At 40.9% G+C, this 24,417-nt stretch overlaps 1 protein-coding gene across 1 annotated transcript in view; it reads right to left on the bottom strand.

The window, feature by feature from the left end:
• Window positions 1–2,619: 2,619 nt before the first annotated feature.
• LOC122539420 (serine/threonine-protein kinase 32B-like) overlaps window positions 2,620–24,417 on the bottom strand; it is a 320,287-nt gene continuing 298,489 nt past the window's right edge. The window contains exons 10-12 of the mRNA XM_043674242.1: window positions 11,775–11,906; window positions 11,155–11,219; window positions 2,620–4,979 (exon numbers count right to left, since the gene is read on the bottom strand). Of these exons, the coding sequence (XP_043530177.1) occupies window positions 4,844–4,979; window positions 11,155–11,219; window positions 11,775–11,906 (333 nt within the window). The 3' untranslated portion in view covers window positions 2,620–4,843. The remainder of the gene's footprint in view (window positions 4,980–11,154; window positions 11,220–11,774; window positions 11,907–24,417) is intronic.

Consider the following 24,417-nt stretch of genomic DNA (forward strand, 5'->3'; position numbering starts at 1 on the left):
TTCATATTGATCTCTCTCTCTCTCTCTCTGCACCTTCTCTGCAGCTGTAACACTATGTTCTGCACTCTGTTCTGCTACCCTGGTGCATTTTGTACAGTATGATCTGCCTGTCTAGCATACAAAGCAACACTTTTCATTTTATCTTGGTACATGTGACAATAAATCAAACTCAAACTTGAAATCCTTATGTGGCCGGGTATTATCCACATAAGGGTAATGGTTCCATCACCACAAGCCAGCAAGCAGCAGGAAAGGCCCACCATTCACTGAGCAGCCAAGTAAATATATCTGCACAGACCAATGGTGGGAGAAAGATCCCTTCTAAACTGGTTATCTGAGCCCATTTAGAGACCTTTCTGGCCAAAGTTTAACCCCCTCCCATCCCTGCATGGCCAGTTAAACACTGGCAACCCACCTCTTCACCAGACACCCTCCCCAACTCAGAAACATTTACAAATTTACTATCCATCACTGCAAGCCCAAGTGCAGTCCAGGCAGTGACCATTGTTCAAACTGGCACCACAAGTACTCGAAAGCTGGCAATAGCTGGTTGATCCGAAACTCGCTTTGGTGGGACTTCCTTTTCTTGAGGTGAAGAAACCCCACCTCTAACCAAATATTCTTTTGCTAGTGAGGCTCGCCCAGGAATGTGCCTTACATAGTTTAATATAATATTTCTAATTCCCAAGACCAACCTTGTTTATTTGAATTGTGAACAAGGGAATCTGAGTATTGATCATTTGTACCTTTTGTCAAACCTCACCCCTACTCTCCAGTTTCTATTTTATAGCTAAATTGCTATCTGTTCTATGACTTATTATCTGATGCAAACCATTGTCATGAATGTTCAATGTGATACCTTACAGAAGACCTTTTGAAAATCTAAATGGGTGGCATTTACCACATTACCCTGGATTACATTTTCAGATTATATGTATGCAATTGTCCCTCTGCTATCTCCTGCTCTAACATCTTTTCATATGGATGAAATTCATGTGGAATAGGAATCTTTTCCTTCTGAGTTTACACTGTTCATCAATTATCTCCATCTTGCTATCTGAAATGTCATTATGACCAGTATCTTTCAGATGGTGGGGTTCAATCCTAATCACAGCACCTAGCCCAGTCACCGAATACTTTGAGGAGTGTTCGATGGTTGGAAATGATGCTTCCAGCCTTTCCTCAGGCAGAAGTCCCACCTCAGAGAGTAGACGACCAATTTGGTTGCCTGGCAGCTATGCAGTCCCAACAATCGTGTGGGACAACAGCGGTAAGTGCAAGGTATCTTACAGCATCATGGAGAGATGAGTGGGTGAAGGAGTGATGGTCTTGATGGCGTGGTCAAAGAAGGATGGAGCCCCTGCGAGGGGGATGCCACCCCTCCCAACCCTGAGGCCCAAACCTGCCAGGGTGGTACCTCACCACTTCCTCTGGATGGGGAGCAAACTTGAAATTATAAACAATTGATTGGTAGAAGTCCTCGATTGAGACAGGGATGGCTGGATGCGTCACCATTACAGACAGCTTGGTGAGGGGTAGGAGAATACCACTGAGAGAAATTTAGTGGAACTTGCCCCCCCTGCCCACATCCCCTAGTTTCAAACATGCCAGTGGGTGGGAAGGCCTGTAAAATTATGCCCTTTTTTATTTGGTCTCTTCATCTAATGTCATGTGTACCTGTTCACTTTCTGATAAATACTGAGGCAAGCTAACAATTTAATATTTATCGTAGTACAGTGTCGATTTCCCACCCTGGAAGTGGTTTTCAATTATTAGGTTGACTGAAGGAGTAAGTTGCTCAGTGAGTAATGGTCACACTGAATTTCTGCAGTGTGGATTATTGCAACTTGAATTTGATATTGGTTATTTTGAATATAAAGATACCCAATGAGATTCTTTACAGAAATCTGGCCACTTTTGCTTTTCCCCAGAGGCACGTCCAACTTGTAGTGTTTTTGAGAGAAGTCACCTTGCATTGCCTTTTGGTGCATAAACATAGAACATCAAAACTGTGTTCCACATGCTGGCATAGCAATTCTATCATGTCCATGTTTAGGTAAATTGAAGATACACTGAAGCAGCTGATTAATGAAGCTTGAGGCTTTCAGATATTGGGTCTTGAGCCTTGTTATAATGAAACCGACATTGCATTACAGATTGTGGCAGAAGTTGTGTAAGATGTTAATGTTAGTAAGTGGATGCAGAGACAGAGATCCAAGAGTCTTGGGGTTGAACAGAGTTGGGGAGAGGTAATCAGGAGTTAGATTAAGACCCAGTGCAGGAGAATTGCTCAAAGATTAGACGAAACCACTTGCCCCAGATTGAGAAAAGATTACAAATCAGCAAGAGAGGCTAAGCTCATTAAATCAGCTGGAGCTCATTCATTTTTAGAAATTATTTGTTTTTGAGCTCAGCCTTATTCAGAATAGCAGATACTGAGAGAAACTAATCTGTTGAGCTTAGGAAAATACTTAAACTATAGCTAGTTTTAGTTCTTTATTTCAAATGCGAGCAAACTATTACAGATTCTGGAAATCTGAAACAAAGTGAAGAAACTCAGCAGGTTTGGCAGCATTTCTAAAGGAGAGACAGAGTTAACATTTCAAGTCCTGTCTGTTTTCTCTCTCTGCAGATGGCGCCAGACCTACTGAATTTCTCCAGCATTCTTTGTGTTTGATTTTATATAATTGTCATCTGGTAATTATTGTCATCCAATAATTAATGATATTGTCATATGAACTCAGTTGTGAAGTTACTCCTTCATCATGTAACATTGCTGCTTTCTGATTACTGGGTTACTGCTAAATCTAATTCAAGGCACCACTGCTCTTCAATAAGACTCAAGCAATAGCAGTTATTCAAGTAAGGTGGTACAGACCAAAATGAAACATAACAGAAACAGTTATCAAAAACAATAACTATTATTCAACCACCACTTAATGTGTGCACTAAAATAATCTTGTGTTTTATTGTGTCACATTTGGAATAACCACATTACTTTTTCAGCAACCCCCTTTAAAGTTTTTTAACATTATCATTGCTGATCTTAGAAATAATTTAATAGCAGGTCACAGAAGAAAACTACTGTTCAAACTCCAGTCTCTGTAATGATGTGATCTCCAATGCAATGATTTTTGTCATTGTCTAGTACTCAAGTAGCAACTTGTGTGTACATCTCATATTTGCAGGGCTATGGCCACAATAAAAATCTGGAGTGGAATTTAGTTGATGCCAATGGAGCAGGCGTGATAACAGGTGAAGGGGCGGGGAATTAGGCAGGAGGACCAGTATGGATACCTAGCATCCGGAAAACTGTACCCAATTAAGTTGGTTGGGAGGTGCCTAATCAGGGAAACCTGTCTGTCAGCAGTGGGGTGTCAATCAGGTTCATTAACAAGCCAATTGACAGTTAACCCTTAAATTATCACAAATTAGCAGTGGCTCAAGAATTAATTAAGACTTACATGGCTTTCCTGTTGATCCTAATGCCCTCCCACCAAAACCTGTCAGTTTTGCCGGTAGCCTTCCAGAGAGGATGCCTTTGTTGTTAGGTACTCCGTGTCTGATCGAGCAACCTGGCCTCAGGAGGAGGCCACTGACAGCCACTTGGATCTTTCCCTCTCCTGTGACCACCATCATTCTCTCGCTCACCTTTGACCTGGGGTATTGCATTGATTATGGAGCTCTCTTGGTTATCACTGCTGCTTAATGCTACTGACAAGGTTCTACACCAATTCTCTAATTGCTGGGTAAGACTGCCATTGGATCCCATTTAATTTTGCCTCGTGAGCTCTAATGCACCCTATTGAGCTCTTTTACTTAATTGCTGTCAATTTCCTCTTAACCCAAATATAATAAAATAAAGAGTGAAAATAACATGCAATAATCTTTTCTGTCATAACTTCAATGCATTAATATTTATAAATGTTTGTCTTCTTTTGATAACGTCTTGTCCCACCAGGAGATTCTTGGTCTATTGGTAACGAATAGCTAATAGCAGGTGTAAATTGTAGTCTTTAAATATAATGTTAACACTGTATTTACATTTCTTTCAACTTGTACAAAATTAAATTTAAAATAAAAAATCAAATCACTGGAGAGATATAAATTATGTAAGATAATAATGAAGAAGAAGCTGGCTATTAATTTTGAAAATTAAATTTACATAAGGCAAGGCAGAATATAAACTTTGCCTAGTATTTATTGCTAACAAAAATGTACATTTTTTCAATTTAGAGACTATTGACTTTTTTTCAATCATTATAACCTCTTACTTTGCCAAAATTAACCGCACTGCTCAGGTTGTGTTTACAAAATGTAGAATTAATCGTGCAGAAATAAAATCCCAAACTCAATTCATAAAACTTTTGTAAAAGTCCAAATGAGCCTGAAACATTTCTATCAAGTCAAGTGTACTTAATTCTGAATGTCAAGGGGAGTAAGTAATCTTCTTGTGAGTATGAATCTTGTCAGTGAAATTATCGTGTTTTATAAATGTACAGCTTTAAAAGACAAGGCATAAAAGTTAATTTTTCTCAAAGGCTTAGGTTGGTGCTGTAACATTCTTAGTGTGTTTAAAGGAACCTATGTGAAAATTAACTTCAAAGTAGTTCAAGATATATATTTGTCTCTTCTCTCTGTAAGATGATTGTCCTCTGCCAGCCAACATATCCCTTTCCACTCCAGCCGAGGAAAAGCTCAATTTTTTCTGCTGGGAAGCTAGTCACCCGAGCTGTTTTCCAATGGGAGAGGTGATTTAAACTACAAGGCATGCACAGAAATAATGTCATTGTAAAGCAAAGAGTATTAAAGTCCTCAGAAGGGTCAGATTAGTTCTGGTAGACTAGCTAGGAACTGTAGTGTAGAAAGGTTCAAGCACATTGTTGTTCTGACCATCCTGTGTCTTTTCATGCATCTGACTGCAAGTTTCATTTTCCATCTTGGATGTTTGTCCATCCTCTGCCCGAGATTTTCTGAACCTGAAAAGTGAAATGATGTTTGGATGTAGTTAAGAAGGAGGCACCAATATTCACTGCATGGAGTATTAAGGTGTCTACAGAATTTTCAGTGTAACATCTCAAAGCAACTAGAACCCAAATCTATCTTCCTCAAAATAGTAGTAATCCCCACATCCTAACTGTCATTGAAATATCATAGTGATAACAAAGAATAAGAATTTCTGATCTATTGCTGTAATACTTTGTGACAATGTTTCCACGCTTACTATTCTATATCAACTGTTCTCTCCTTTTTTCCTGTAATTAGTGGCTCATCATTCTGTAGACAGTGGCACCCCTCTAATAATTTATCCACATCAATATTCTTAAGTTGTGAACTTAGTTATCAAGTCAGCAGGCTCTTAATGATATCATGGCTGGATCCTCTCCATCCAAATGTACCTTTTTCATTCAGAACCCTTGAGTAAAGTACAAAAGGTAAGAATTCTGGATCATTTCCTTCCCTTCCTTGTGATGAATCTAGCCTTTCACTGAGAATGTTCGAACTGCATCTCAGGATACAATGACTTCTTTCTCGTGAATCACCTTCCTGTATTGCAATGGGAATCACTTTGAATATTATCAAACATAAATACCTGATTATAATAGATTATAATCTATTCACTTTATTCATCCTAGAATCAATACTAAATGCATTATATATTTTGTATGTGATCTCTGCAATGGTTAGCTGAAAAATGCACGGTTAAACCCCAAGAAAAGTAATATCCTCCACAAATTAACTGATAAATCCAATCTTAAACATTAAACTAGTCCAGTACACACTAATATTTATGGTATTACAATAGCAGATAATTGCTTAATTGAAAGAGTCATTAGCTGTAAGCTTATGTAATTTTTAAAGTCTCCCTTTGAGGACAAGCATTCAACAACTATGTTGCAAAACTGAAGTAGAAACGCATCCTACCCAAGATATTCACAAGTTTAATGAGACAAAAATCCACAAAGGACAGCACATGACACATTACACATGACTACAACCAGTGCTGAACTAATCAACATTATGCCCTAACCCAGAATGAGTTGGAGGCATTGCAAGTAAGTAGGTTTTAAAAGCATTGAGTTTTTAATATAGCTCCACACAATACTCTTGTGAGGAAGTTAACACCCTTGGAATAAAAAAGGACAGTAGCAACATGGATACCGAATTCTCTGATAGGAAATAGAGTTACGAACAATGGATTTTCTTTTTGTGCTGGAGAAATGTTTGTATTGGAGTTAATGATCTTTGTGTACAGGGGGCAATTTCCAAATTTGTAGATGACAGAAAACCTGGAAGAATTGTAAACTGTAAGGAAGATACTGAACTTCAAGAGAACACAGACAAGATGACAGATTGGAAGTAAAGATGTAGATTGGTTCAATGCAGAGAAGTGTGCAGAAATGCATTTTGCTAGGAAGAACATTGAAAAACAATAGAAAATAGGGGGTACCATTCTAAAGGGGTTGCAAGAGCAGAGGGACATTGATGTATGTATACACAGACCATTGAAGGTGGCTGTACAGGTGGAAAGAGCAATTAAAGCACCTATTATCCTCAGCTTCTTTATAAGGAGTATAGGGTACAAGAGAAAGAGGCAATGTTGAATTTGCTAAACCTCAGCTGGAGTATAGTGCACAGTTTTTGACACCCCATGATAGGAAGGACTTAAACACATTGGAAAGAGTGTAGAAGAGAAAGAATGATTCCAAGCCTGAGAAATTTCTTTTATGAAGATGGATTGAAGAGACTGGGACTGTTGTCCTTGGAGACAAGCAGGCTAAGAGGAGATTGAATCAGGTTTTCAAAATCATGAGTGCGCTGCATCGATAGACGGGGAGAAACTCCCATTTTTAAGAAGATCAGGAATGAGAAGCATAAATTTAAAGCAAATTTCAAAAGAAGCAAATGTGAGATGAGAGAAAGCTTTCACACAAGTAGTTAGGACCTGGAACACATTGCCTGGAAGTGTTGTAGAGTCAGCTTTAAATGAGGCAAAAGTGAGGACTGCAGATGCTGGAAATCAGAGAGTAGATTAGAGTGGTGCTGGAAAAGCACAGCAGGTCAGGAGCAGGAAAATCGGCGTTTTGGGCAAAAGCCCTTCATCAGGGATGAAGGCAGGGAGCCTCCAGGGTGGAGAGATAAATGTTTAAATGAGACATTTGAGAAGACAAACAAGATTGGTGAAGACAATATAAGTCCCTTACAGTCAGAACCAGGAACATTTATAATAGGAAACAAAAGAACAATTGACCAATTAAATACATACTTTGATTTAGTGTTCACAAAGGAGGACACAGTTAACACATCAGAAATGCTGGACAGCGTAGAGTTTAGTGAGCAGAAGGAACTGAGGGAAATCTGTATTAGGAGGGAAATGGCATTGGGGACATTGATGTGATTGAAAGTTGATAAATCCCAGATAATCTATGTCCCAGAATATTTTAAAAATAGCCTAGAGATACTGGATGCATTGCTAGTCATCTTCCAAGACTCTATAGATTCTGAAACAGCTCCCCAAAGATTGGAGGATGTAACCTCATGACTTAAGAAGGGAGGCAAAGGGGGAACTGAGAATTACGGACCAGTCAGCCTGATGTTGATCATGAGAAAAATGCTGAAGTCCATCATGAAAGAACAGAAGCTGAGTATTTGGAAAATAGTGGCAGGAACAGCATGGATTTATGAAAGATAAGTCATGCTTGACAAATCTACTGTAATTCTTTAAAAAAAGACACGAGGGGCAATTTTTCTTTACACAGAGAGTGGTTTGCATGTAGAATGAACTTCATGAGGAGGTGGTGGATGTGGGCACAATTACAACATTTAAAAGACACTTGGATAAATATATAAATAAGAAATGTTTGGAGCAATATGGGCCAGGAGCAGGCAGGTGGGACTAGTTTAGTTTGGGATTATGTTTCAGCACAGACTGGTTACGGTCACAGAAACGGTCTATTTCCATGCTGTATGACACTATGTCTCTATGTAATGAGTAGAGTTGAGGAGGAGAGCCAGTCCCACATAAGAGATTAATGTTTAAAATTAAAGCACATTGGACAGAGGGTAGTGTATTGAAATAGATAGAACACTGGTTGGCAGACAGGAAACAGACTAAGAGCAAATAAGTTTTTTTACAAATGGCAGACAGTGACTAGTGGAGTAACACAGGGATCAATGCTAGGATCCCAGATATACACAATATATATGAATGATTTACATGAGGGAACAAAATGTAATATCTCCAAATTTGCGGATGACAAAGCTGGATGGGAGTGTGAGCTGTGAGGAGGATGCAGCGATGGTTCAGTGCAATTTGAACAAGCTGAGTTAGTGAGAAAATGAGTGATAAATATGAGCTTATCCACTTTGGTAGCAAAATCAGAAAAGCAGATTATTATCTGAATGGCTATAAATTGAGAGTTGGGAGTACACAGTGAGACCTGGGTGTCCTTGTACACCAGTTGTCGAAGGTAAACATGCAAATGCAGCAGGCAGTAAAGCAGGCAAATGGTATGTTGGCCTTCACGTTAAGGAGCCCGGAATACACCAGCAGAGATATCTTTCTGCAATTTATATAGACACTTGGTGAGAGAACACCTGGAATATTATGTGCAGTTTTGGTCTCCTTGTCTGAGGAAGGATGTACTGGCTATGGAGGGAGTGCAGTGAACTTTTACCAAACTGATTCCTGGGATGGCAAGACTGACGTATGAGGAGGGCTTGAATCGGTTAGAATGTATCACACTGGAGTTCAGAAAAATGAGGGGGATCTCATAGAAACCTGAAAACCTATAAAGTTGTCATAGGCCTGGACAGAGTTGATATAGGAAAGATATCCCTGATGGCAGGAAGTCTGGAACCAGAGGTCACAGTATACTAATTAGGACTGAAATGAGGAGAAATGTCTTCACCAAGAGGTTCTGCCTGTGGAAATCACTACCACAGAAAGTAGGCAAGGCCAAAACATTGTATGATTTCAAGGAGTTGGATAACTTGGGGATAAAGGGATCAAAGGTTGTGGGGGGGGGTAAGCTGGCACAGGCTATTGAGCTGGATGAAGGGTTGAATGGTCTACTTCTGCTCCTATTTTCTATGTTACGTTTCTTGTAGCAACACATTTTATACGGCTGGCCAAAACCAACGGCTGGTTAATCCCAACTGCCTGGAATGAAATACCAGTGAAACTTATGAATGATGCATACTGGCCTTGTATACCTCACACTGGCCTTGTATACCTCACACTGGCTTTGTATACCTCACACTGGCCTTGTATACCTCACACTGGCCTTGTATACCTCACACTGGCCTTGTACACCTCACACTGGCCTTGTATACCTCACACTGGCCTTGTATACATCATACTGGCCTTGTATACATCATACTGGCCTTGTATACATCATACTGGAGCTCCATTATTGACTGTACGTTCATTTCCAAATTTTACTGTTTCCACTGGTTCACCTGTATTAGAAGATATTGAGGGTGTAGGTTTCAGCACTAGATTGGACAAGGATTTCTTTGTGAAACGTTGGTGAGAAATTTTATAGGATGTGGAAGAATTGTGTCTGACAGAGGGTGTAATCAAGGTTTCTTGCATCCCAACTAAAATTTCATTAAAATTTAAGAGTATCATCACAACACTTAACCAGGATTTGAATGTCAATACAAACATGAAGTTGATTAAAAGCATTGAATATTATTAAGCCATAACATGTCTAGTATGTGCTCTGAAGTTCTAACAACAGAAACAGCTGGAAGTTGGGGAATGCAGCTTGTAAGGGTCACTGAGGACAGTTGTTAGTCTATTGCTTAGAGTGTCAGTTTTTATAAACTACCCCCAACCCAAAACACAAATCATGCCCCCATCCCACAACCAGTGCATCCCAACACTTGATTGCACTTAAGCAGCTTCTCTAACCAACAAATAATATGCTCCATCAATTTATCATGTGGAAATTATTCTCAATAAAGCTTGCACGTATTGTACATCAGAGATTATGAGTGTATCTGCCACAAAATAAAAGAATTCATAGCTCAATATCGAGTTAGCCAAATCATGAGGGTCATGGATAGTGTGAACAGCCAGTCCCCCCTGGGCATAGGTTTAAGGTGAGAGGAGAACGATTTAAGGGGCAACTGTTTTCATACAGAAGGTGGTGCATGTATGGAATGAGCTGCCAGAGGAAGTGGTGGCAGCTGATATGATTACAATGTTTAAGAGGCAGCTGGATGGGTATATGAATAGAAGGGATTTGGAGGGGTACGGGCCAAATGCTGGAAAATGGGACTAGATTAGTTTCGGATTTCTAGTCGGCATGGATGAGTTGGACCCAAGGGTCTGTTTCCGTGCTGTACATCTCTATGACCTACAACTGACTGAGAGGGACAAGTGAGAGGTCAAGGCCTCATGTGTCCTATTTTGTACAGGTGTGGGTGCCACATTATAGGAAAGATGTGAATGCACCTAGAAGGAAGTTTCTGAGTATGAGAAACTTCAGCTATGAGGATAGATTAAAGAAGTTGAAGTGTTCTCCAGGGACAGAAGAAGGCTGAGAGGTGATCTGACTGAGATTTTCAAATCATGAGCAGTCTGGACAGAGTAGGTAGGGAGAAAATGTTTCCACTTTTAAAGGAAACAAGAATGAGAGGGCATAGATTTAAAGTGTTGAGAAAATAAAACAAAGGTAATGTGAGAAAGGCCTTTTCACATAGTGAGTTGTTAGAGTATGGAATTCACTGCCTGGATATCTGTTAGAGGCTGTTTCAATTAAGACATTCAAGAGGAAATGGATCCTTTTGGATAGTAATGGTGTGTAAGGATATAAAAAAAAGGCAGTTGTTTAGCACTAGTTAATAGACAGGGGCTCGATAAAACATATGTGATGGGCTGAATGGTTTCCTTCTGCATCATAATGTTTCTGTGATTCTGTGATCTGGCTTGCTTCATTGCAGGCCTGCCACTCATAATAACTTCTGCACTTAAGGCAAGTCAGAACTTTTACTTGTGGAGACAATGCATGGATGGCAGGAGCTTTATTAAAGGAATCATGAGCTATCCTATTAGGGGATGCAGCACTGAGGAAAATGAGTGCCCTTTTAATAAATCAGATGTGAAGCAGACAGCCGGATTGGTTAAGAAATTATTGCACTTACTTTTCTCTGTTGAAAATGGTAAAATCATTGTGGACTGTTTCCAGGCACTGTTGTAGATGTCCGTTCTTTAATATCACATGAAAGAAAAAAGTGATTGCAAGAGAGAAATTTCAAAATACAAGATAACATCACATCAGCTGTGAAAGTCTCACTTAAATTTTGGAAATGATTGATTCCACCAGTTTTAACGATCACTGAAAAATAAAACATTATTTATTTCCTTACTTTACAATGTCAGAGCACTTTTATTATGGTGCCACTTGTTTTGTTTTGGAGTGAAATCAGGTAATTTTCAGACAAACTGAGAAAATCTGAAGCATTACAGAAACGCCAGAGGGATGTCAATTTTTAATGCTTTTTTTTACAAAAGTTAATTCAATATTATAAGTAAATGTGTCACTGTCACTGTCACTTGCAATCCATAGCGCTACGGGGAAGTGTCAAATATAATCAAGATTTGGAACAGCTGGTGTTGGACTGGGGTGGACAAAGTTAAAAATCACACAACACCAGGTTAAAGTCCACCTGATGAAGGAACAGTGCTCCGAAAGCTTGTGCTTCCAAATAAACCTGTTGGACTATAACCTGCTGTTGTGTGAAATACAATCAAGACATCTTACCAGTGGGGAACTTTCTTTCCCAGAATCTTTAGATTTATTCTTAGCCAGTCTTTTCTTTTTCTTATGAAGTGGTTTGGATTCCAGTATCATTTCTTCCAGTTCAAAGGTCGGATCGCAATTCAATCTCCCTTTCTGTTGCGACAGAGGGAAGGAGAAGAGGAGAATGTCAATTAAGGATTGATTGGTTAATGTTAGTACCTTTTTCAAAAAATGATTCATTATAAAGAGCAATTGCATTTAATAGTTACCTCTTCACCTTTTCCCTGATCATTGCAAACTCATATGGCAAGTAAAGATGATGGAAATCAGTTGTAAAATGATTCATGTTGGTAATGACGGGAAGTTAAATTAACAGAATCATTTCTGTTCTGGATTGTGGATTGCTGAACAATACATCACAAATTGTAAAAAGGGCAATCAGTTGTTGAAGGCAAAGAGAAATAATTGCATTTATGTAGCAAATTATATGATCACTGGATGTTTCAAAGCAGTTTGCAGTCAGTTAAGTCTTTTGAAGTGTTACTGTTTCATTGCAGGGAATACAGGAGCCATTATGCTCACAGAAAATTCTCACAAACAGCAATGTGATTACAACACGATTTGGTGATGTTGAAGGATAGATATTGGCCAGAACAGCACAAATAGCTCCATTGCTGTTTATCATAATAGTATCATGAGATCCTTTGCATCTACCCTGGCAGACAGATTTGGTGGAAGTGAGGGGCTGGGGCAGGGTGGGGGTTGGGGGAGGGGTTGTTGGTGGTGGTAATTCGTAAGATTGTTATTTAGTCCAGAAGACAATGCCTGTGACAGTGTGGCACTGCCTCAGTACTGGACAAAAGTGCCAGCCTTCCAATCATAGAACCAGAACAGAAATTGCTGGAAAAACACAGCAGGTCCGTCAGCATCAGAATTGTTCTGAAGAAGGGTCACTGGACCTGAAACATTAACTCTGCTTTATTTCCAGCATCTGTCGAAAGAAAGCAGAGTTAATGTTTCAGGTCCAGTGACCCTTCTTCAGAACAGTTCTGATGCTGACGGACCTACTGGGTTTTTCGAACAATTTCAGTTTTTTGTTTCTGATTTCCAGCAGCCACAGTTCTTTTATTTAGACTCATAGAATCCCTACAGTGCAGAAAGTGGCCATTTGGCCCATTAAGTCTGCACTGACCCTCTGAAGAGCATCCAGCTCGAACCCCATAACCCCACATCTCCCATGACTAATCCACCTAGCCTGCACATCCCTGGATACTATGGGTAATTTAGCATGGCCAATCCACCTAACCTGCACATCTTTGGACTCTAGCGGGGAAACCAGAGTACCCAGAGGAAATCCAAGCAGACCCAGGGAGAATGGGCAAACTCAACACAGACAGATGCCCGAGGCTGAGTTGAACTTGGGTCCCTGACACTGTGAGGCAGAAGAGTTAACAACTGTGCCACAGTGTCACCCTTCGTTTCCATGCTCAAGCCTGGGACTAGAGCTTGGATCCAGAACCTTGCGGCTTCAGAGACAAATCATTGAATGAAGGGTGATCCTTTCGCCAACATTCTATAAGTGAACAAATGGGAAAAGTTAGAGACTTCACTAATTTATCATCACTCATGCAAGTTTACCGTTCAATAAGTTAAATTTGTTTTTGCATGAAAACTCCCTGCGTGGGAGAGGATCTCAAAAGAAACATTCACCCCATTATGTCTCCACCAGTCAATAAGGGACTGACAAAACTAATCACATTTTCTAGCTTTTGGCCAGTATCCCTGGAGCCTATAGCAACATGAGTAAATATCTAACTACTGCTTCAATATTATGAGGGTCCTTTTCAGGCAGTGAGTTTCAGGCTGCTGCATCACTCTGAGTGAAAAAAAAAACAATTTTCTCAACTCTCCCCTTAGCCTTCTTTCTCTTACATTCAATCATTGCCCCATAATTTTTGATTCTTTTAACATTTGCTGCTCCAAAGATAAAACAAAACCCAGTCTATCCAATCATTCCTCATAGCTCAGACAGTGCAGCCCAGACAGCATCCTGGCAAACCTCCCCTGCACCTTCACTACGCAATCAAATCCTATGCAATAAGTAGAACTACATTCAGTACTCCAGAGCAGCATTTTGGACATTTCCAACGAAACCTCCTTGCTCTTGTGTTCAATGGTTAATAAAGGAAGCATCCCACATGCCTTGTCCACCTTATCCACCTGCCTGGCTACCTTCACGGATCTGTGTGTGTATACACCAAGCTTCCTTGATCTGGAATTCTTTCCACTGTTATGTCATTCATATCTAATCACTTGCTTTGCTAATCTTCCCCAAGACTAATACAGTACTTCTCTTTTCTTGGTTGAATTCCATTTGTCACCTGACCAGTTAATTAATATCCTCCTGCTCTTTACACCTATCTGCCTTACTATTTACCACCACTACCAATTTTTAACTTACCCATGAACTGCTCGGTTATACTCCTTACATTGCATACGTCACAGCAATGACCCAGCACAGATCTCTGTGGGTCTCCACTGGAAACAGGCACAGAAACATCTCTCTACCATCACCCTGCCTCTCAGCCAATTTTGGATCCAACTTGCCACGTTAGATAGAGTGAATTCTAAAGGACGGAAACCTAACAGCTTCCCCACTGCCAAGGTGAGACTGATCGGGCTTATAATTTTCCTGGCCTATTCATTTTTATTAATAATGGAACAATATTCGCAGTCCTTCAGTCATCTGACATCTCTCCTGAGGCCAGAGAAGATTTGAAAATTACCAGCCAGGATCCCTGAAATCTTCTACCTTGTTTCTCTCATCAACGTGGGACACATCCGAACTCGGCCTGCAGATTTATCTGCTTTTAAAATTGATAAACTCACTAGAATCTCTTCTCTTTCTATATTAATACCTTCTAAAACTCCAGTGTTCTCAACGCTTACATCTAGAACTCCATCATTCTTTACTATTGTGTAAGAATTCAGATCCATACACATACTGTCTCTTGGTTCCTAATGGGCTCTACTCTTTCCTAATTATTCTTTATAAAAATGTACAACTCTTTGGGGTTTCCACCATAACACTCACCAATGTTTTCTCTTGCACTCTATTTGCTTTCCTAATTTCCTTCATAAGTTGTCCCATGAATATTTTACACTTCTCTATGAACCCTGCTGTACTGAGCCCTTGGTATCAGCCATGAGATTCTCTCTTTTTCTTAATCCTAATCTTTATCTCCCATGATATTTAGGCTTCTTCAGTCTTGTTCCCACCTTTTTGTTTTCTTTATGGGAACATATTTGCCCTTTACTCTCTCTCTGTTCCCTTTTAGAATGCCTCCTACCATTTTGACACTTATTTTTTCTGCACATAGCTACTTCCAGACCACTTGGGCCAAATTATATTTGAGTAAAATTAGGCTTTCTCCAGTTTAGGACTTCTGTGTTGTGGTTCTGTTCGCCGAGCTGGGAATTTGTGTTGCAGACGTTTCGTCCCCTGTCTAGGTGACATCCTCAGTGCTTGGGAGCCTCCTGTGAAGCGCTTCTGTGATCTTTCCTCTGGCATTTATAGTGGTTTGTCTCTGCCGCTTCCGGTTGTCAGTTCCAGTAGTCCGTTGCAGTGGTCGGTATATTGGATCCAGGTCGATGTGCTTATTGATTGAATCTGTGGATGAGTGCCATGCCTCTAGGAATTCCCTGGCTGTTCTCTGTTTGGCTGAGAGTGGCTGTTGGTTTGTGTGCTGTGAGACGACAACTCACCAGAACGAAGGACCCAATACCCAGCATGAGCAAAACCAATGTAGTGTACAAAATCCCTTGCAAGGACTGCACAAAACACTACATAGGACAAACAGGAAGACAGTTAATGATCCGCATCCGTGAACACCAACAAGCCACGAAACGACACGACCAGCTATCCTTAGTAGCCACACACGCAGATGACAACCGACATGAGTTCGACTGGGACAACATTACTATTATAGGACAAGCCAAACAGAGAACAGCCAGGGAATCTAGAGACATGGCACTCATCCACAGATTCAATCAATAAGGAAACATCACAGAAGCGCTTCACAGGAGGCTCCCAAGCACTGAGGATGTCACCTAGACAGGGGACGAAACGTCTGCAACACAAATTCCCAGCTCGGCGAACAAAACCACAACAACGAGCACCTGAGCTACAAATCTTCTCCCAAACTTAGGACTTTTATTTCAGCAAGCTGTATCCTTTTCCATAAATATCCAAAATCTTACTGAGTTATGGCCATTATGTCCAAAATGGTGTCTTACTGTCATGCCTTCCACTTGCCCGGGCTCAATTCTTCAACATTAGTTCCTGAAAAGCCTGCCCTTGGGCTTTATATACACTGAGTTAAAAAAAAGTCCCTGGATGCAATTTAAGTATTTGTTCTGTCCCTATCTTAAACACAGTAAGTATCACAGCCTATATTTGGTTAGTTAAAATCCTATACTGTTAGTACCTTATTGTATTTACACTTCTTTGAATTGTGATTATAAATGTTATCCCCTATCTCTCTCTTATTATTTGGGGGCCTTTAGTACACACCCAATAGCATGTTTTCCCCTTTTGTATTATCTAATTTACCAAGGTGGCCACATGTTGAAGATATTTTGAACATATCACTCCTTCGTCATTGCAAGAACTGATTCCATAATCACTAATACAACTTCTTCCCCTTTTAATCCCCTCACTATCTCATCTGAAAACCCTATAAACAGGGTTATAGGTTGAATTACCAATCCTGCCTATCTTGTAGCCAAGTCTCAGTCACAGCTATGCTATCATACTCCTATATGACTATTGGATGGCACAGTGACTCAGTGGTTAGCACTGCTGTCCCACAGTGCGAGGGACCCAGGTTCAATCCCGTCCTCGGGCAACTGTCAGTGTGGGGTTTGCACATTCTCCCCGTATCCATGTAGGGTTGATCTGGTTTCCTCCACACTCCAAAGATGTGTAGGTTAGATGGATTGGCCAAGCTACGTTGCCAAGAGTGTGGTGCTGGAAAGGCACAGCAGGTCGAGGAGCAGGAGATCTCCCCGTATCCATGTAGGGTTGATCTGGTTTCCTCCACACTCCAAAGATGTGTAGGTTAGATGGATTGGCCAAGCTAAGTTGCCAAGATTGTGGTGCTGGAAAGGCACAGCAGGTCGAGGAGCAGGAGAATTGATGTTTGGGGCATCAGCCCTTCACCACTTTTGCCATGCTATGTTGCCCCACAGTGTGCAAGCTAGGTGGATTAGCCATGGGAAATGTAGGGGGAGTGGGTCTGAGTGGATGCTTTTCGGAGTGGTGGTGTGGGCTAAATGGCCACTTTCCACACTGTAGGATGATATGATGTGTACCCTCACTTTATCTATCTTAGTCTTCAGGCTCCTTGCATTAAGGATTCAATTTAGCCTCACTAAAGCTACTTGTGTCTTATCTAGTCTGCACTTGCTCTGCCTTCTTGACTCAATTACTCATATCTTAATGTCTAATTCCACTCAGCTCCTTTTCCCCTATGAACTACTTGTCAGGATCCAACCTTCTTGTCAATCTGCTTTAAGTCAGCATCAGCAAATTTTGCCACTTCTTTTCCTAACACAACTTTTGGATTGACATTGTGATATTACACTTTTTGTACTTCTGGCAGAAATATAAGAGGTCAGATGTTGATGTTAACCTGTCTTATGGTGCTATTTTACTAAGACAGACAACTAGCTCTCTCCCATGAATTGTTGAATGGATTCTGGCATTGATTTGCCTGTCAGCTCTTTGGCACGGTATTGAATCCAGATTGAAACAACAACTTTGAAATAACAGTAGATGGGTAATGTGAGACATGGGTTATAATGTCCATTAAAACCTTACTATTTGATACAGTACATAACTAATTTGAGGCGAGACAGATGGTAGCTGTAGTGACCTTAGGAAGAACACTGAATCTTTGGGTCACAAAGCTGTGCACCACTGGGGCTTTCCACACATTTGTCTGCATTTATTGTGGACTAATTGATCATGACTGAATGTTATGATTAGTCAACAACTCCACTGTTGTTATATCATGGGAGTAGCAGGATGGCAGAAAGTGATCACTCTGCCCTAAGGTTTTTAGCTGCAAGATAAGATAAAATACCACCAGGAAAATGCAAATCTGTGGAATGCTAACATTGTTAACAGTGATGGTTATAGCAAGCATGCCAACCTAGGAAACTAGCAAAAGTTGATCAAAGCTCTTAAGAAGCTGATTCAGCTCCCAAATAATTGACAGCTCAAAAAACAACCTTGACACGGAAAAGCGAGTGATTACAAAATCTTTGTGACTTAAGTGGTTGGTATTCATAGCATCCCTTCATTTGTTTTGACCGATAAGAATGGAGAACAAAATTACAATTGAATCTTTAATTGCCTGCCTGCCCCAAAAGAATTGCTTAGCTGCTGCTGTTCCCCATCCAAACCTGACCATCATAGTTCAGAATGGCACCTTACCTCCTCCAGCATCAGCTCACAGCAACCATATTCCCCAACCAGTTCAGACGCCTTTCACAGAGATATTCCTCTTCTTCTAACTCCCAGCTCAGTCTTCTCTTGCCCCATCACCCAGAAACTCTTTGATCTCTACAGCCAAGTTAACTTTGTATTCTTCTATTAATCTTCTAAACCACCCCAACAATCACACCGCATGCTGACTGCCCAGCTTGTGTTGGCCACTGTTCAGACTCCCTAGTTTCTCCAGTACTCTGACTCCACACAAAAGCAAAATACTGGAAATCTGAAAGAAAAAAACATCAAAATGTTGCAGACACTCGGAGCATCAGTAGAGAGAGAAGAAGCACAGATTCTCCATCCATGGATGCTGACAGACTTGCTGAGTTTCTCCAGCACTTTCTGGTTTTGTTTCTCTTTTCTGTCACATGTCCATTGTCTTTCCTTAGGTTAACCTCTTGGTCCATAAAATACAGCATCTAATTTCTGCATTTCCCTCAAAATATTGTTTTGGCTTCTTCTGTTAAGTGTCATCCTCAGGCTGGGATTTCACACAGCTCCTTGCTGCCAGATGCTGTGGGGTTAAAATGGGTGGGGGTAGTGTGGCAGCTACCGACCAGCCTCCACTGATGAGTGGGTAGGTATTGGCCGGCCCTTGCACCAATTGAGGCCCTTAGGTGACCATTAAGGGCAATATCAGGGCCTCTTGCTACCATCACTGATACATGCTGGTATCCTGCTCATGTGTTGTTCCTCCTCATTGGAATCCTACGCCTGCAGGGGGCACCCCCATGTGCAAAAGGGTCACCTCTGCTTGATGACATTCCACTGGCTGTTCACTTGTGCCAACTCCCTTGTCAGGGCCTACTTTACAGTTCCTGGTGAGTTCATCCCACGTACCTGCTTCCCCTAGCCTCTATTGCTGATCTGGGACTGATCCAACAGCAGCCACATCACTTGGAGGCATTGCTGAAATAGAATAGATATGGGGCCCCTGTCTGGCCAGCATCTCTTAAAGGTGGGATATTGTGGCTTCCAGGTGCAATGGAACAGGACTCCTTCGAGTTTCCTACCCATTGGGCCGGTACACGATTTTCATGTTAATTCCCAGCATCTGTTTCTACCCTTTTCCTATCCCCTTTACTAATCCTCTGACTATTCAATTTCTAGTGTTACCTATTCCCTTTCTTTCTGACTGCTATCCAGATTTCTATCTTTCACCTGTATCCATTTGTTCCTTCTCTCCATCACTGCTATCAGAGCATGGCTATTATACTCTAGAATTGAGACAGGTCCTCTCAGAAATGAGGAGCAAAGTGTTTAAGGAGGACAATAGGCCAGTCAATGTCAGAAAGACAAAATGGTATTGCTCCCAATGATAATGGTGAGGATACTGCCTTCTCTTTATTGCAGATTGAAATGATCATTCTTGCAGTGAATCCATATTCCACCGGCTGCCACTTGAACCACCAAAATTTTCTCTGAGACTTCGGAGTACTAGTTCAGTTATATTATCGCACCAATACCTCCCAGTAAAGGTGGGGCTACCAAAAACTGTGACTATAGAATCAATAGCCCAGATGCAGGGATCACAATGCAGGTGACATATCTGAGATCAAGTGAATTATGCAGAATCCTTGCAGTCAAGACAAAGTCCTGAAGCACAGGCAATAGACCAACTGAGAAATCTGCTAACAGGTTTTCTATTGCTGCCTACCACAAGCTTAACTTCATTGGTAAAGATGTGCATTGGGCTTCTTACAGCTGGATGCTTTCTGAGATTGCCCTTACTTGCAATTTCATCAATCAAGCCCAAGCCTTCTATTCATCCAAGCTTGATAGTGTATTAGGGCTCATCAAAGCTATCCTGCAGGATAATCATAGAATCGCTACAGAGGCCATTCAGCCCATTAAGTCTGCACCAACCCTCCAAAGAGCATCACACCCAGACCCACCCTATCTCCCTATCCCTATATTCCCGCAATTATCATGGCTAATTCAGTTAGCCAGCACATCCCTGGATATTACAGGGCAATTTAGCAAGGCTAATCCACTTAACCTGCACATCTTTAGACTGTGGGAGGAAACCGGAGCACCCTACAGGAACTCACTCAGGCACAAAGAGAACATGCAAACTCCATACAGACAGTCACCCCAGGCTGGAGTCAAACGCGGGTACTTTGCGCTGTGAGGCAGCAGTGTTAAGCACTGTGTCACCAAATCACTCTCTTGCTTACCACTGATCAGATTGCTACTCCTTGTGTACTGTGGGTGCATACAAATGGACCTACAGGCATCACTTCTCAATCTGAAAAGTCTACCTTAAGTTACCTTGGAACAATATATATCTCAAAATATCTAAACAACAGGGAAAGCTAACAATTCCACACTGCTACTCTGCAGAAGCACAGCAGTTAACACTGGCAGAATGTGCCATCAAGCCAGAAAGACATTTTGCCTATTAAACAATGATTAATGTGATAATTGAGTTTCTGCATTAGTACACTATCGGGTACATTGGCCATATATCCCACCAACTGGCAGCTTATATCAAATAGCACATCCTTTCAGCTATTCACAACATGGAGATGAATGACTGTCGTCAACAAGCTTAGACTTGCCAAAATCAGAACACAAAGTCATTTGTTAGATGTGAGTCAATGATTGAACAGCACAAAGTGAACAACCTTGAGTGTGTTACGAATGACACAAAAACTAATTTAAGGTCATCAGTTGAACATGCATCTGGCTCACCTACTGGAAATTATGTGTATTAACTTAAAAAGACCTATCCTCAGCAGAGAAATAAAGATATTGAGGCACTGTGCTAGTTTTTGAATAAAGCAAAAACCCAGCAAGCAATAGTTAACTAGGATGGTGCATGCTTAGATGGTGTTTGCTTCAACAAGAGTTGACCTGTCAACCAGTCAGCACCCTTGACTTATACAGTGTAAGTGCTGATCCCTTTGAAATTTACCTTTCCTGAGCCTGTTCTGAGAAGTAAAGATGTAGAGCTTCAACAGCATGTCTTTTTCTCAGCAATACTCATCAGCTAATAGAATACAACAATACAGAAATAGTCATTTGTTAGTGCAGTACAGGAATACTGCGGAAAGAAAAGATATTTTAATGAAGATTTTCAATTTGCTCTCATCAGGACATTCTATAAGAAATTCCAAGGTAAAGTGAAAACAATATTTATACGGTATGAAAGGATGTAGCTGATTAGTTGTCAAGTGAACAAAAGGCATTGCAATGAAGAATGATTGAGTTACTGATGACTGACATTTAACTGCCAAGTTTTGTTTAAACTTTCAGCTAGACAAATTGACTGACTGGTTGAGGCATTACCCTGAGCAATGAACCAGAGAATGACTGTCACTTATTTTGTTGAGCTGAAACAAGTGTACCATATGTGCTTTCTGTCTGCCAGAATAACAGGGTCTTGTATCTTAATATATGCAGCTTATAGTATGTCCAGTGAGCTACACTATAGCCCAATAGACAACCTTAAATAAATTGTCAGCATAATGTTTCACATTCTCATGACTGTTTAGCAAATGTCTAATTATAGAATCACTTCAAATATGAGACACTGCTGTGAAATTTGCAGGCATGGGCTAGCTGAGTATAGTAGAACCTTGCCTGTTGTGAATAGCCAAATGGACATTCCTTTTTTATTCACTTAAGGGAAATGAGCATTGCTGGCTCTGCCAGCATTTATTGTTCATCTTTAAATGACACTTGAGAAGGAGGGTGTTGAAATAACTCCATAGAGGCAGGTATTGTGTCATCAAGTCACCCTTTATTTACGTGAAACTGATTGACACTGATTCAGCTCCCTCCAAGCCCACTCTCAGAATGAACAGGATGTCTGGTACTCCTCTTTTTTTCTTTTTTTTCTTCTTTTTTCAGCCAGCTCAGAGTCAGTCCCCTCCCTGACACAAAAGAGGAGAGTCCTTGACAAGGCACTCCTGTTTTTATTTTTTTTTAATTTTTAAAAATTTTTTTTACTGCTGTAGTGCTTTTTTTTCCTCAGCACCCATGGTATGTGTGTGTGCAGGTGTGAGACACAGTGAGTGACACAAGGTGTATGAATCTTTATTCGATTTCCACCACCAGGAAGATAGGAAAACACCCGGGTGGAGATAGGAAAACACCCGGGTGGCCAGTGACAAGCAGTGCCCTTCACATCAAAGGGCAATGCTGAGTGATCAACTCCTGTTTTTAATCTGTCAGCCAGGGCTCCCTGATTGGACCAGATTAACAGCCCCAATCAGGGAACTCATATTCTGTGAGGTTCACCTGGCTGATCTCATTACAATCACTGCAATTCCTCCCCCTCAGAGTCTGAGGACACAGGCCCGCTCTTTATCTGTAGCTCTTCCTAGGGCTTCTTAGCACTGGCTCATGTTCCTCCAAGTCTGCCTCCGGTGGTGTGTAACATACAGTGCTCATCGCTGGACCCCAGAGCATCTCGGGAGAAGTTCATTCTCTTCTTTAGGTGTTGAGGCAGCAATGTCTGCTGCGTTCACCTCAGATTCCATGGTTTCTTCAATGTTTGACAGAGAGGGGGGAGCCAGAGGTTCCAGAACAGTCCAAAAGGCTGTCATGGAGCCGGGCATGTTTTGCACCTACAATGTTTGTGAGTTTGCAGCTTTCATTTGTTCCATGTACCTGTTCAGGACCATTACACCAACCTGAACTTTATACATCACTGGACCAGATCTCATATTGACAATGCCTCTTATCCAGGCAGGGTCATTCCTGTGGTTCCTACACCAAACTGCAATTTCCTGAAGTAAACTGTCTCTCTCATGGAGCATAGTTCTGTGTTCAGCATCGGCGTTCCTAATGCTGTCTCACCCTCTGCTGCCTGGTCTGGGAAAGTTAGTTTAACCTGGTGAAGAGTCTTCTTCCCATCAGCAGCTCTGCTAGAGCCACCTCTGTAGTTGCATGAGGGATGGTCCTATAATCAGATAGGAACTGGGACAATTTGGTACCTAATAAAGTTGTTGGCTGTTTCTTTAAGCCTGCCTCCAAAGTTTGGACTGCTCTTTCTGCTAGGCCATTGGATGATGGTTGGTGTGGAGCTGTCCTTATATGTCAAATACCACTCGAATTTAGGAAATACTCAAATTTCTACTGGTAAATGATAGCCCGATATCTGTGACCCAACACTTCCAGGAACCCATGTATTTTCTATTGTCGCCCCCGTGTTTGATGAATGAACTCTATGCAAGTTCAGGCTCTTTGAATGGATGACTATAATGACTAAGAACATTGAACCCATGAAAGATGTGCACAGTCTACGTCTAACCAAGTCAATACCAGATCTCGCTTGGGATCACAGTGTGCCAACACCTAAGTGGATGATTGCTGTTTCTTCGCTGAAAAAATGTTGAGCCAATCTAGGTGAATCTTTCTCAACCAATTTCACTCCATCAAGTTTGGGCCCGAGCCTTTTACTACAATCAGTGGTAATGGAACCAGCTGCTTTTCATAAGAGACTGGAACTGAATTTGTACCCTTAAATAGATATTTTTATTAGAAATTTAACATTTTTACAAGTTTACAAAAATAAACAAAACTCTCAGATATAAACATTGATATACAATTAGCTCAAATATACAATAGCCAAAATTTGACAAAAACAAAACAAAACAACAAAAAAAAAACGAAAAGAAAAAAAAACAAACAAACAAAACTCAACTATCTACTAATCTAACCTACAACTAACCAGGGTGTATATTTAAGTCTCTTACATGCTCGGAATGTGTTAACATCAGATGTAATAAAACGCGTATTCGTGCGGGATTCCTCCCCCGAGAGGCCGCGGACCAGCCAGGTTTGTAATCTCAATTAAATAAAAGCCCTTGTTAGGATAGCCGAAATATCTGTATTTATGTAATTCAAAAAGGGCTGCCATATTTTATAAAATAATTCGGTCTTTCGGTGCACCATATTTGTAAGGAAGTCAAGGGGAATACATTCCATAATTAGTCTGTGCCAATTTGAAAGTCCAGGGGGGCCCTCAGCCACCCAGTTCACCAAAATATTTTTCCTTGCAAGAAAGAGAGGATAGAAAATAGTCTCTTCCCGTACATGTCCAGGGAAGGAAAGTTCGAAAAGCCCAAAAGGAGAGATACAGAGTCCACTTTAATTTCC

Source organism: Chiloscyllium plagiosum, chromosome 32 (genome assembly GCF_004010195.1).
Source record: "Chiloscyllium plagiosum isolate BGI_BamShark_2017 chromosome 32, ASM401019v2, whole genome shotgun sequence".
NCBI lineage: Eukaryota > Metazoa > Chordata > Chondrichthyes > Orectolobiformes > Hemiscylliidae > Chiloscyllium > Chiloscyllium plagiosum.